This window comes from Labeo rohita, chromosome 15 (assembly GCF_022985175.1).
Source record: "Labeo rohita strain BAU-BD-2019 chromosome 15, IGBB_LRoh.1.0, whole genome shotgun sequence".
NCBI lineage: Eukaryota > Metazoa > Chordata > Actinopteri > Cypriniformes > Cyprinidae > Labeo > Labeo rohita.
In genome coordinates, this window is record NC_066883.1 from 8,076,914 (window position 1) to 8,092,690 (window position 15,777).

Sequence of the window (15,777 nt, forward strand, 5' to 3'; positions counted from 1 at the left end):
GCTAGCCTAGCAATTCAACACAAAATAACTGTCAGCTATATTTTCTGCAGAAGGAGCATTCAACCAGGCACGAATTCACAGAGCACATCACAACTACCCAGCAGTTGTTGTTTTGCCGTGCACTTTTCGAGGGAACTGTGCAACAGTACTACTTCTCACTGTCTCTGTAGAACTAACAGCTTAAATTGTTGCTTTCCTTATTTGTATGTGGCATTGGATAAAATATCTGGATGTAAACAGAAAAAAATGTACACATCCACACTCACCTCCACACTGTCAGGAGAGATGGCTCCATCTGCAGGGACGTCTGTCCCATCCTCCTCCTCAAACGTTGCACGCTTGTAATTAGACATCTGAAAAAACAGAGAGTGATATGTATAAATATGCTGAAATATTACTACTGTTAGCCCTAAAGGTGGATTTATGCCAGAAAAAAAAACATTTAAAAACAAATATCCTCACATGTGATGTGAACAGCAACAAACAGGGAAAAATAGTCCTTTTCACTATTTTAAGTGACCTTCCAAAACAATCAGACACTGGTAGAACATTTACTAAAGAAATATTTGTGATTTATGTGTTGTTTGCGAAAAAAAAATTCACACAGCCACTTCAGAATGGCTGTCAATTGAGACAGATGCACCATGAAATCAAAATTGACCCTATTTACCCTCTTTATATTTCTTAATATTAAGTTCTACAGAATCTACAGAAAACAATTTTAAGGCCTTGAGGCTAGAGTCTGAGGACAAGAGATACTGCAAGGGAGTGTGAAATGGAGATGAATGTTGGGTGGGGGGACTCCTTGTTTTCTCACCCCCATCCTGGATGTCTGAGAGGAATTTGTTTGCACATTTGCACACACACATACACGACTTTCACTGTTCACAACTGAAGAGGTGGCTAATCTACACCCGAGGGCAGCACTTTGCTGTGCAAGTCTCACACACTCTTAGTTAAATCTAACCTTATTTACGCCGTCTATTGAAATCTCCCTGCCTGCGCTGACAGCCATGTAGACAGCAGAGGCACAGGCCTAGAGCAAACCTCCCACCCAGGTTACTTAACAAGAGTAATAACAAGAGATAACAACAGACTAAACAAGACAAAAAGAATTTTACACACATTGCCTCAATGAATCTAAATTAGAGCAACCACAAAGTATTCATATATCAGTTCTGATTGTGCATTTCTAAAATAAAAACCATGTTTGTTTTATCAGTTGTTTTTTCAATCGAAAACATCCCTAGAGGTTTTGTTAAATTTACATAACTTCTGAAGGCAAATTTGTCCAGAAAGTCTAGCTAAGTAAACATATAACACAGAGATCTACCCAGAGGAGAACAGTATCGCTCAAAGTTTGCTTTTCCAAATCTTTGGAGACTTAATGGAGTTCTCAATTGTTTCATTTAAGTGTCGGCTTTAAAAGAAACAATATGAGACCCGTGTATTTTTCTCAGGAAGAAAATGTTTCCATTGGCTTTCTGTTTATTGCTTTCCTATTTGTAACGTTTTGTTCCTGTGAGTATCTTTCCTTTTAAAGGAGAAGTCCACTTCCAAAACAAAGATTCACATATAATGTACCCACCCCCTTGTCATCCAAGATGTTCATGTCTTTTTTTCTTCAGTCATAAAGAAATTATGTTTTTTGAGAAAAAACATTTCTGCATTTTTCTCTTACTTTAGGTACACTTCAAATCTTTTGCATTTAAAGACTGATATTATTTAAAGATTAGACAATCCTCAACAATAGTGACATTAAAACATATTTTAGGATTGCAATATTCACTCAAAATCCGATACAAAAATGAAATGTTTATCTAAGGAAGCCAGTAGAATTACAACCTACAAGAGAAAGCAAACCTATTTCTTACTAATGCCAACCATATTTGTTGGTTTTGAATACACAAACTTTACATACAGTATTTTCATCTGCTAAAAGCCCTCGTCTAAAAGATAGATGACTGTACTGAAGATTTCATACATGCAGACACACACATCAGTACTGTTTAGAGCAAGACACAAGAAAGCAACGGGAGCCCTTTGTAACATGCTTTAAAGTTCAGCCGGAACGCAACACTCAATCATCTCGGCTGTTAGTGTCTCAGCTGAATAAATGTTGTATCTTTGCAGCCAGATTTGGAGTTTCAGTAAGCTATTCCTCAATGGGCTTTTACAGGAAACCATAAATGAGATTACAAAGACAAAAACACTGACTCATGGTGATGTGAAACAAACGGACATGCTAAGCCCACACACGCACATGCAGTTTAACAACTGGCCTGACATTTTCCCATAGTTGACTTGTTTCCTCATAAGCAATCAATTATCATTTTTGGATGTTTGTTATAATGCACCATGATACTTTGCACTGACTGCAATGGCCGTGGTTGAGAAGGGGGTGTAGTTTTAAGAGGTCATACCCACAAGAATTCTCTCCAGAGGTCTGGACAAGATTCACCAGATTCCTGGGTGGCTGCTCACGGAAGCTTCACAGAGGAAGGAAAAACAATGCAGGACAACTTGGCGTGAAAACCACCCATGCGCACTAGGAATGAACTTCCTCTTTCATGTCTAACTGACACATTCATGACATGCTATCATGTGAAATTCAGTATTTTTATAGAGTCCAACTTTATGTTGGGAATAACATATGACCATACACTTACTGTACCATTTCTTACTGGGCTTGCTTTCTTTCTTTCTTTCTTCTGAATTCCTTTTATCCCTTTTTTATTTCTTATTTGTTATGGATTCCATTTTAAAGGTTGAATACAATTGTAGTAATCAAAAAGCATATGCAATTAATTTAAATCATAAAACGTAGTTTTATTAAATGTTTAATACAATTTTTTTGAATTTAGTTTTATTTGTTCCCAAATTTCTTTTTCCCTTCTCTGTCAAGTTTTCATCTTTTTATGGATTCCACTGAAATGGTTACATTTTTCGTAATCAGTTCTAGATTCAGATTTGTTTATTGTCATTGTACTTACATACAGCGAAATTATAGATTTGCCAATGTATCCAGCTGAAGAATAATTGAATCATTTAACAAAGAATAATTAATTAAAGGCCATATTCTTTTAACAATCAATTTTAGTAATCAAAAAGCATGTCTAATTGAAATTATGAAACGTACACAATTTAACATCTTTTTTTTTTTTTGAAGTTTAAGAAAAGTTACATTTTAGGGAAATATGAAATGTTTTAATTTTTCCCAAATTCTGTCTTCCGTTTTAATTTTTAATTTTCATTTATTTTAATTAACCAAATTTGTATTAAATTGTAATACTCAAAAAGTAATTTGTTGTCATTTATTCCTTCAAAGATTTGCCAAATTTTGTCACACTCTATGACCAGATTCCACTACGTTTCTACGACTCTATGACCAGAGGCCCTATGTTTCTTCAGAATATGATACTTCTACTGTCCCTAGTATGCAAACTGTCTATATGCTTAAGATGATCTACTACAATTGCCAAAATGTACTACAGCATACTGTATCCCACAATGCAGTGCACTGCACTTGGCCTTCCATTGTGATGGATAACCTAGAACAGGGGCTGGCAAATTATGCCAAGATGGATAATCATCTGAGTGATAGTGAGAGAGGTGCATGCATTTCATTGAAATGAAATCCTTCAAACTTGCATACCGACATACATTTTGAGATTTAGTTATTTTGCATAATCACACAGTTAGGAAGTTTTGGAGCTACAAATACTATTACACTGTGATATTTATTCTGCGGTAGTTAACAAGAGCGAACAGCTCTGCTAAAAATATTTGCAGAAGTGTGGCACATACGAGATGCTGACAGATCGTAACAGATCAAGACAACAGCATCGTTCCTCAGTGTTAAGTTACGTCTATTTCACTTTAGTTAAATAGATGATAGCTTAAAGTGTGTTCTGTTTTTTTTTTTTTTGTTTCTCTCAGCTTACAGAAGAAAGAAATTATCACTGATAATATAGGATTTTTCCAAATCAGTATACAGTATCCTTCAGATTTCACACACAAGTCACAATGACGGTGATGTGCAAACTACAACATTCACACGTACATACAGTACTGTGGGTTTCTGTAGGGTCGCATTGCAAATGCACGTCCTGATTTTGCTGAGTTAGATATTTTGTTGACCCTGGAACAACATTTTAATCCAAAATTGTAATCTTGACCACATCCCTACACCTTTAGGTAACTTACCCATGAGTAATCCCTAAAATCAGAGGAAATTATAGATAAATGACACTGATGTACAACTACCAAACACTGATTGTAAGCCTAAACTTCACAAAAACTATAAACTGTTTTTTCAAATCTGATTGGTTAATCACAATGTTGTTCCAGGGTCAACAAAGATGTTGATCCAGGAACATGTTGTACTTGGTAAAATCAGGTTCTGCCACTGGCCATTGCAAACCTGTTATTTAACATTATTTAAACCTGAAAATAAGCAACCTTATAGGTTGCATTTTATGAAAAATTGCTTCAGAATATTTTAGGGTTAGTACTATTTGCATGATAATAACAAAAAAAAATTGTAATTACTCATGTTTTGCTGGGGTAACATGGATTATCAAAATTTAACTATGCCAGCTCAGTCAAACTGATAAATTGCTGGTTTAGCTGAGGAGCCAGTTGGACTCAAACTGATAATTGTGTAAAATCCATCTAAAATCAGACAACAGACCAGAGTTTTTTTTTTTCAGCAGTGATATCAGCGATTATTTTAACATCATTAACTCATTTTACTGAGTTGGCAAAAGTTAAAATTAGAGTCAAAATGCAAAAATCATCACAAAACACATGGTTGTAAGAGGCTTTAAACATGCATAGCATCTGCAGCAGCATACAGAGTGCGGTTTCACACAGCCATGGTCTTATATAATAACAGAGTGTCATTACAGACTCCAGTCCGGCTCAGCAAGCAAACACATTCACCGGCGGTCACAGCAGACCAGATAAAGCCATTGACGGATGACTTGAGACTCACCGTTCATCAGCGCAGTAAGACACCAGCAATCCAAAAGCAGAAGTGAACTGGTGCCACTGCTGTGAAACGACTGGAATAAACCATTTACTGGAGAATGGGGGGAGGAAAGCCAATGTTTTGTTAACATGACCCAGAAAGGGCAGGTCGCTACCGTGGGAGAGGGAAAGTTGCTGGGAGTGAGGAACAGATAAACCTCACTTCCAAAAAGGAGACTCCTACCTCGCTTACGTGGGTAACAGTGAAACACATGCATACGGGGAAGTTATAAAAAAGTCGCTGAAGTTACAGTAAACAGTACTTGCGGCTTGAACCACTAGTAAACGTCTGGGGATATGGGATGATGTGGGATGCTAACCATGTGAAACCAAGGAACAGATCATGACAAACACTCTTCTACATTTATTTTTGCTGTAATAGCACCTCTGACAATTGAAAAGACAGAAAGAAATCTGAAAGTGCTCAACGCGTCCCATTTAATTTCAATCAAATTCACTTGAATGCACCTCGTATCATAATGACGACTTCTCGGGAGGATTTGAAGGTGGCATATCGCACAACCATTAACAGAATTTATGTTTTGACATTTAAAATGCTAAAATCTTGCCAAATATTCGTCTTCATCTGTTCCTTCTCTCTCTCAACGGACTTCCAGGCTGCCTTTTTACATTTCAATTCATTTATCATCCTTCATCTTCTATAAACTGTCCTCATTCCAGCCTCTCGAGAAACCGTCTGTATGACTCAATAATCTGCTTCAGTTTAGTAAATATTTCCTAAATATTTATATAAATATTTTTAGGCGCTAATAGCTCACAAATGACCTCACGTTGGTTATAAAACCACAGAATTCACAAACTTACCAAAATGTCATGTTGTAATCATCAAGTAATATTTAAAACATGTGAATGCACACATTTCAATCATTGTTTTCCAAAAAGATTTTTTTTTTTTTTTATCTTATCATATATAAGCTTTAGAGAAGTTGTACCACATGACATTGAGTAATAAAACCATGTAACAAAAAGACAAATTAGCATATATTTTTAATAGACATATAGACCTGGATGATAACATAATTACGTAACAAGTTCCTGCATACTGGTCACACTACATGATTTTGTTGGTCGCACCACATGACTTTGATATGATGGCTAAAAGTTTTTAAAACATTTATTATATTTTAACAAATAACAAGTTTTGCTTTTCAAGAAGAACAGTTGTACCACCTTTTCTTTTTTGGCTTCATCTCCCAGAAATATAATAAATATAATATAATAAGTTAATATATAAGTTAATTTCAATTATACATAGATTAGTGTTATTTTAGTATTATTTTATACTATTATAGCATTTATTCATATTTAGAATTTTTTTTTTTTTTTTTTTTTTTTTTTTTTTTACTATATGTTTATATTGAAATTTTCTTAAAATGTTTTAGTTTTAAATATTTTTGTGCTGTTATTGTTTCTCTTAGTTATTTTTATCTTTCTATTTAGCTTTATTATTTATTTATTTAGGTTTAGTAATTTTAGTACTTCAGTTTTACTGATTTTATTTTGTATTTTAAGATTTTCATCTAATATGAAGAGTTCATTTGCAAAAACAGATAACTACATTTTTAATAATTTTCAAAAATCATGTTTTTTCATTGTCCATTCCAAATAATCTCAATCAAACTACAGTTGGGTTATTTTGATTAAGTAAAAATTACTAAAGAAATACAGCTAACAAACACAATAAAAACATAACATAATAAAAAACATGATTTTTGAAAACTTAAAAAGATATTTTTTTGCATATGTGTTTATATATTTTTAGGCACTAATAGCTCACAAATGACCTCACATTGGTTATAAAACCACTGAATTCACAAACTTACCAAAATGCCATGTCTTGTAATCATCACCTTTTTTCCAAAAAGGTTATCTTATCATATATAAGCTTTAGAGAAGTTATACCACATGACATTGAGCAATAAAACCATATAATAAAAAGACAAATTATCATATATGTTTAACATATTTACCTGGATGATAACATAATTACATAAGTTTCTGCATACTGGTCACACTACATGATTCTGTTGGTCGCACCACATGACGTTGATGTGGTGGCTGAAAGTTTTTAAAATATTTATTATATTTTAACAAATAACACGTTTTGTATTAAATTATAACAATATAATTCTGTATTATAATATAACAGCTAACAAACACAATAAAAACATAACATAATAAAAAATGTTTTTGCAAATAAATATATTCATATATATATTCATATATATATATATTCAAACCTATTTCACTTAACAAAACAATTTTTAGTATTTTTAGTTTTAGCCAACATTACCACTGTGTCCTGTAAATGGTGTAATAAAGTGAGTGTTTGCATGAAGTGTGCTATATTCATATCCATATTCAAATCCTGCCGTGAGTTTGCAGACCCGTTCATCAGTCCCGTGTGTGCATGTGTGAAACACACGGCGATGGCTAAAGGTCAAGCCGTCATACACATTCTCACTGCCCATCCCATCACCATGGCAACAAGCCCCCATCAAACGAACTATCACTAATTAAATCAATATGTTCTGTATGCTTTCACGGGCTGTTTGATTGGACAGAGGAGCAGCCAATCAGAAGCCTGATGCAGGAACAGCTGTGAGGTGGTGCGGGGTCATGAGCGCTGAGAGAATAAGCAACCTTTAGTGCACCGCCACACAATGACGCACAAACAATAAACAGCAATATGGAGGTAATAATAGAGAGCGAGAGAGAGAACATGCACATGGAGGTTATGAAACCAGTTATAATTGTTATTTATGAAGGCCTTTTTAAAGCCTTGACGCAATGGAGAAAAACTCAAGATCTCTCTTCATCAGCCGTGATACTTTTAAAGGTGAACCTGATATATTATCTAAACATACTCTAAACAGTGAGCAGAGAGTAAGCTTCCAGTGTTAGGAACCAGGATGAAGTTTATTTTCAAGGTCCTTGAATATTTCAATCCGACATAAAAGCTGCACATAAAATATCTCTGTATATGCTCAGATAGCACTAAAACAGCTGTCTTGAAAAAAGAACTGGATCATTTCAGAAACATACAGATATGCCAGTATTTATATTCTGGTCAATACAATAAGCCAGCAATTATTTACAAATTATGTTTTTAAAAAACATTTTAAAAAATCAGGTAAATTTAGAAAATCACACCATTGCAATGAACAAATGGATGTTGATTTTGCGATTTGCTAAAGATGACATTTAACAATGTTTTATTTTAAATATTAAAATATTAATACTGTATATTATTCAAATACATAACATTAAACATTTTATAATATGTGACCCTGGACCACAAAACCAGTTATAAGTAGCACAGGTATATTTGTAGCAATAGCCAACAATACATTGTATGGGTCAAAATTATTACTTATTTTATGCCAAAAATCATTAGGATATTAAGTGGGGCTGTCAAACGGTACCGGGTTCGGTACTTTCGGTTCTGAAATTTTAAAAAACGGTCATTTCCCGCTCACATTTGAGCGCTGTTGAGCCTATTTTTGAACATCGCTGATTGGCTGAATGATAAGCGCTTCACGCTCCTCACCGAGCACTCACAAATAAGCACAACGGGAGCGTTGCACAATTTAAAAAATTTCAGAACTGAAAGTACCGAACCCGGTACCATTTGACAGCCCTAAGATCATGTTCCATTAGGATATTTTGTAAATTTACTACCTCAAATATATCAAAACTTACATTTTTGATTAGTAATATGGATTGCTAAGAACTTCATTTGGACAACTTTAAAGGCGATTTTCTCACTATTTAGATTTTTTTGCACCCTCAGATTACATATATTCAAATAGCTGTATATCAGTTTCAAAAAACTGACCCTTATGACTGGTTTTGTGGTCCAGGGGCACATATATATCCCACTACGCAAGGGTACTTTATGTATTTGGATAAAGTTAGATATAAAACAGTATATCCAACTTTTTATATAGAGCTATGTGATAACAGTTTGCTTTTTGTGAGGATATAAACAATTAAGCACCCAGAAATGTGCTATATAGTATATTTCACTTTACATGAATATACTATATGCAGGTAAAGTAGAATATATAGCCAACTTTTAATAAATTACTTGCGATAATGTAGTTTCTACAATGTTTCATGGATATAACAATCACACAGTCGAGAGCTGTGTTACAGTACATAGTACATGCCTAATGTACTAATATTAAAATTAATATTAATATATACTAATTAGCATTTTTAAGTATTAACTTTAAGTGAGCATTAGACGACAGCAAAGGTATCTTAGGGACTATGACCATATGACCATAGATAGATAGATAGATGTTCTGACTTCAGGCAGTGCATATTACACAATCATAAAATTCTCTGTTTTTCCACATTGAAGAAGCTTAACCAATCATTGCAGAGCTCATTTACATACAGAAGTCTTCAAGGTACAACAGCCAAAAAGGTTGATGTAATTCTGTCGCACATGTGTGTAAGTTGAAGGCCAATGAGAAACATGCGGCGAGACGGAGAAAAAGAGCAGCCTTGCGAGGGGAAGGGAGAGGTTTTCCCAAGTTCCAGGAGTGGTGCAGCGCTTTCTCCGCGCGGAATGTGATTGTTTGAAGTGGTTTCCTGACGAGTGTTTTTGAAAGGAAACAGCTCGCTGGGGGAAGGCTGGCATAGCCCAACCTCTGCCCCTGAGAGCTAGAAATACCCTCACACTCCTGCCCCGAGAAACCCACCCAAGCCAACCCAAAGCCACCTTGAAGAGAGAGAGAAAGCACCAGCTACACACACACACTGAGCGATTATTAAGAAACTAGCGCTGCCACGCACGTTTTTGTCGGCCCTCAGAGACCATCCGAGGGAAAGATGAAGTAACAAAGCCTGCTTTTTACAGCCAGCATGGGCTTCACTCCATCCAAGCGAGAGGAATACTGAAGAAGGGTGAAGAGAGAGGGCGGGAAACAGCGCGAGTCTGAGATTAGGCCGTCATCGGTCTGCAGTCCCCTACATGAAGGTGCTCAGACAGTCTGTCGCCGGCAGACATGGGTGAGGTCCGAGAACAAATAATCACACACACGTACATAATTACATACACAATTGTCTCACTAGATAAAATATGAATGCATTCACAGATGAGTGATTACTACAAATATTCTTCACACAACAATAGGCCCGCTTAATCTGGAGAGGAAAACCTAAGGTAAAATCACTGCAAAAAATAACACTACTAATAATTTTTATATTTGACATCATATATATATATACACATACACAGAACCAGTCTTAAGTAGCATGGGTATATTTGCAGCAATAGCCAAAAATACATTGTATGGGTTAAAATTATTGATTTTACTTTTATGCCAAAAACTCATTAGGATATAAAGATCATGTTCCATGAAGATATTTTGTACATTTCCTAGCGTAAATATATCAAATCTTAATTTTTGATTAGTAATATGCATTGCTAAGAACTTCATTTGGTCAACTTTAAAGGCAATTTTCTCAATATTTTTTGCACCTTCAGATTACAGAATTTCAAATAGTTGTATCTCAGCCAATATTGTCCTATCCTAATTTTTCTTATCTTATCATATATAAGCTTTAGAGAAGTTGTACCACATGACACTGAGTAATAAAACCACGTAATAAAAAGACAAATTATCATATATTTTTAACAGACATATTGACCTGAATGATAACATAATTATATAAGTTTCTGCATACTGGTCACACTACATGATTTTGTTGGTTGGTCGCACCACATGACATTGATGTGATGGCTAAAAGTTTTTAAAACATTTATTATATTTTAACAAATAACAAGTTTTGCTTTTCCAGAAGAACAGTTGTACCACCCTTTTTTTTCTTTGTCTTTTTTTTTTTTTTTTGCTTCATCTCTCAAAACTATCAAAGTTCATTTTAATTATAGATAGATTAGTGTTATTTTAGTATTACTATATCAATGGAAAGCTTATTTAAATCTCAATCTCAAATATTGACCCTTATGACTGGTTTTGTGGTCCAGGGTCACATATTATATTTCTTAATGCTTTTTAACTGTAAACAGCCTTAAAACAAGATTTGCATTTACTGGAAAAGAAAGCTGCACTGAACACTGAACCTTTTTTGTTTGTTTGTTTGTTTTTATGCATTTAAATACATTTTGTTGTTTTTCTGTACGTTTTAGCAAGGTTTAGTGAGTTTTATGCTTACAACTACTTGCCAGTTGGCTCATTTCTACACACACAGAATGTTCTCCCATTGACTGCACTGTTGTTTTTCAGAGGAAGTGAGAGCATTTTCCAGTTTGATCGAGGTTTGAGGTGTGACGACACACATACGCAGACACACACAATCTGTAAACTCTTAACAGCAAATGTCAGGGCCTAAGTGACCTTGCCTGATCATTTGAGGAAGTGGAATTCCTCGCAGGGTGTGGATTACACAAACAAAACACACTTACTCACGGAAAAACATTGCCTTGCCGAAAGGGGATATTGAGCAGCTGGAAAAGCTCTGATAAATTGGATGACACCAGATCTGTAATTAGGCCAGCGCTCTACAGAGACGTCAACTCACCGATATCATCGACCCAATGCCTTTCTGCTTTTGTGTAAAGTTCATGCAATCTCTTTATAGCAAGTCAAGAACTTTAAGTTCGAACAAAAATGAACGCTCTGTCATCACTTGGTCAGCTTCATGTCCTTCCAAATCCATAAGACATTCGTTCATCTTTGAAACATATTTAAAGGGGTCATCGAATGCCCATTTTCCACAAGTTGATATGATTCTTTAGGGTCTTAATGAAAAGTCTATAATATACTTTGGTTAAAAATTCTCAATGGTTGTGTAAAATGACACCCTTTTTACCTTGTCAGCTCTGCAAAAATCATCTCATTCTGGTCGAGGCTGCTTTAAATGCAAATGAGCTCTGCTCACCCCGCCCCTCTCTTCTCTCTGTGGAGAGACGAGCCTGTTTACTTTAGCCGCATTTAGCCGCTAAACTTGCTAACTAGCACATTATCAAGAAGGGCGATCGCAAAGATTCCTAAAAAAACCCTTATACTCACTTCTGCTGTAAGTGAAGCTGGTTCATGAATGATTCACACGAACATAGACAGATATATGTAGATTGTATGTAGGTGCATTCCCTTCACAAACAAACGTAATCCACTGCATCTTCAGCTGCTCAGATGTCGGGAGTAAATGACGACTACTATGTTCATTATTACATCCAGCAACACAACACCTCAATCGCTCAATCAGAGATATTCTTGTCTAACTTACATCCCTGCTCTGGCATCGAAACAAAGAGAGCAGACTGTTACAGCTTATCTGAGGTAAAACGCTCATGTCAATCAACTATTGTGGGAGCGGCCTCTGTTGGTGTGACGGCACACCGACAGGCATCTGAGAACGTCTCGATTTGAAAAATATCCATTATTTTCACAGATTAATTAAAAACCACTGCATGGGTTTTTATCATTATAGGGTAGATTTGTACATACACTGCCAACACACATTAATGTTCAAACAACATGTAAAAGTGAACTTAGCATCCGATGACCCCTTTAAATAAAATCTGAGAGATTTCTGTACCTTCACTGAACGTTCAATCCACCAAAATTTACAAGCTGCAAAAAGTTCATAAAGACATCGAAAAAGTAATCCAACTCTTCTGAAGAGACACGATTATAAACAGACGTATTCTGAGATTTTATTCACATACAAACAGATCAACTAACATACATATGGAAACTTGCTTGATGCATAAGAAAAGACGTCATTCAGAAGACTTGGAATAAACCAATTAATTCATATGGACTGCGAATCATGGACTAGGAATGATTTAAAGCTTGAAAGTTTTATTGGAAAGAACAAAATGAAGGGACATCTCTATAATAAAAGCCCAAATGCACTTTTTTCTGAATTTTTGCTGAGTGTTTTTACAGGACTCTAAATGAAGGGCAAAAAGTTACATTTATTTTCAGATACGCTCTGTCTGAATCTTTTTTAATAAAGCCAAAATTGTCTAGCGTGGGGTTACTGGAGGAGAACCGTGCTTCAAGAACGTTCTCGCTGATATGTCTGCTGCTCTTTCTGCTTCATTTTTTGACATATGACATATGACAAGGTGTGGTGATGCAGCTGTTATTCTGTAAAATACAACAATTCTGTATGACTCTCAGATCTTAAAAATGCTAAAAACAAACCCTTTGGTCAGTCGTGCCCCAAACTCAGAGCACTGGTAGTCAGAGCACTCAAAAAACAAAGAAATGCTTTTTGTTGAAAGCAGCACAGAATCACAGTCTTTACAGGAAGTCAAGCTACCAGCAGCTTGCAGTTGCTAGAAAGAGAAAGGAAGTTTTAACAAAAACATCACACTCTCTTTAATTTACACCTAATTCTGATTATTTCTTTCCCTTTTGCAAAATAACTGTAATGCTACAAACAGAGTGAATGTGAAAGGGTGAGAGGGCGAAACAAGGGTGTGAGAGCGAACGGGAGAGAGTGAGAGAGAGAAACTGCTGGCCCGAGCTCTCAGTGGTGACACGAAACGGAAGTCAGGGTTCAGCAATCTCCTTTTCCTCTTTTCTTCAATTCATGACCTCTCTCCACACTCCGACAGCGAGACCCGCTCAATAACTCGCACATGCATACACAAACACTCACGCGCACACCTGTTATGCAGACGGAGCAAACCACTAATTATCTCTCAGACATATTCTCAGACATTTTACTGCATCCAAACACTGACTGTTTCTGCTTAGCAGGACAGATCAACATCTTTTGTCGGTCTCGGAACAACAAGTTCCAAACACAACCACTGACTACAACTACAATCAGAGGGAAATGTTAGGCTGAGAAGAATGCTGCTTGAGCCACTAAACCGAGACTTCCCTTTGGAAAGAAACTACAAATGAGATCTCTTTAATATCTCAACTGTTCCTCTAAAAAGGGAAAGGAATTATTTTGAAAGATAGCTGAGACTCCTCAAGGAAGGTAGATGTCAGGACCTACAAAGCTGTTCAAAAATACATAAAAAAATAAACTTCATACAGGAAATGACTTGAACATATCTCCATGATGACCAGAAGCCATTTTTTTTACACGCATAAGATTCTTTATTTACCAAATTCTTTGATATTATTAATATTTGAAATATTGGTGTAACCAAAATGCAAGAACCCATTTTGAGAAAACCATAAAACAGAGATGACATTCAGACCCATTCAGAGTCCAGATCAGTACGTTTTAAGTTATACAATTGTTACATATTTTCACATTTATAGCAATATTTGTCCAGTCAATTGGAGTAACCCTAAGACAATCTCTTGATATTTGACTCTACATGTCATATTTAAAACTACATATATTAATTTGTGGTTAAAAATGATGTTTGAAGTTGAGATTAAGTTTTAACTTGATGGTTACACCACATCACATTTTTGTGTTATTACATCAAAACATCTGTACATTGTTTAAAAAAAAGTACAAAATAAAAAAAAGACTGCTGAATGATTTTTTTCAGTCTTTCTACTGCAAAATGTCACATTTAATTCCATGTGTTATTTGTCATTTCTGTGTAATTCGTGAAATTTACTACCAATTTCTGAGTGAAAATTGATTCTACACCAATTATTTCAGTGTATAAAACTCTATGATATGATTGACACTTTAATCTAGATTTTCTTTTAAACTAGATTTTTTGTGGGTTCACTGACCCAAATGCAATTTAGTCTTTATCAGTAAGCTTAAGTTATATAAATGTTACACATTTTAACATTTTTAGCAATATTTGTCCAGTCAAATCCAAAAACCCTAAAAAACTCTCATGATATTCATGACTCTATAAGTCATGCTATTTAAAACTACATAAAATGTGGTTAAAATTATGTTTGAATACTTTTTTGAAGTTGAGATTAAGTTTTAACTTGATGATCACACCACTTGACATTTTTGCTTTATTACACCAAAATATCTGTACATTGTAAAAAAAAAAATCTGTACTTTGTTTTTTTCAAAGTAAAAATAAAGAGAAAACTCTATAAACTTTGACAGATATAACATTTCTAAAAATGTGACACTTTAATCTAGATTTTCTTTTAAACTAGATTTTTTTGTGGGCTCACTGACCTAAATACAATTTAGACTAACCATAAGAAGATGTAAATGCTGATGCTGTTTCCAGAAGTCATTTTACTTTTTTCCCCTACATGTATAAGACTATAATGAAGAAAAAGGTCTTATTAGAATGCTTCAAATTAAAAAAAAAAAGAGAGAGAGAGAGAGAGAAAGAAATAAAGAGAAAATAACTGAATGTTTCAAAATAAGAAAAAGCAGTAGAGGAATAAAAAAATATATATATATATATATTATTATTATTTGAAATATTGATGTATACAACATGCAAGTTATATAAATATTACGTATTTTACCATTTTTATCTATATTTGTTCAGTCAAATGGAAAAACCCTAAATAAAAAAATAAAATCTTATGATATTCATGACTCTATATGTCATGATCTTTAAAACTACACATATTACTTTAAAATGTGGTTAAAATTATGTTTGAATACTCTTTTGAAGTTGAGATTTGGTTTTAACTTGATGGTTACACCACTTGACATTTTTGCTTTATTACACCAAAATATCTGTACATTGTAAAAAATGTTATTTAAAGTAAAAATGAAGATTGCTGATTGATCTTTGTTTTTCAAGAACAAACTATTTCAGTCTTTCTACTG

The 15,777-nt window shown here is 34.6% G+C and overlaps 1 protein-coding gene across 5 annotated transcripts in view; it reads right to left on the reverse strand.

Annotated features, from left to right (window-relative positions):
• Window positions 1-15,777, reverse strand: part of ece2b (endothelin converting enzyme 2b) — a 72,294-nt gene that overhangs the window by 39,542 nt on the left and 16,975 nt on the right. For 4 of the 5 annotated variants that reach the window (XM_051129346.1, XM_051129349.1, XM_051129347.1 and 1 more), the window contains one exon: window positions 267-353. In XM_051129346.1, coding sequence (XP_050985303.1) covers window positions 267-353 — 87 coding nt within the window. Of the gene's footprint in view, window positions 1-266; window positions 354-4,996; window positions 5,123-15,777 lie in introns of those variants that run through there. The other variant, XM_051129350.1, reaches the window with a different exon arrangement.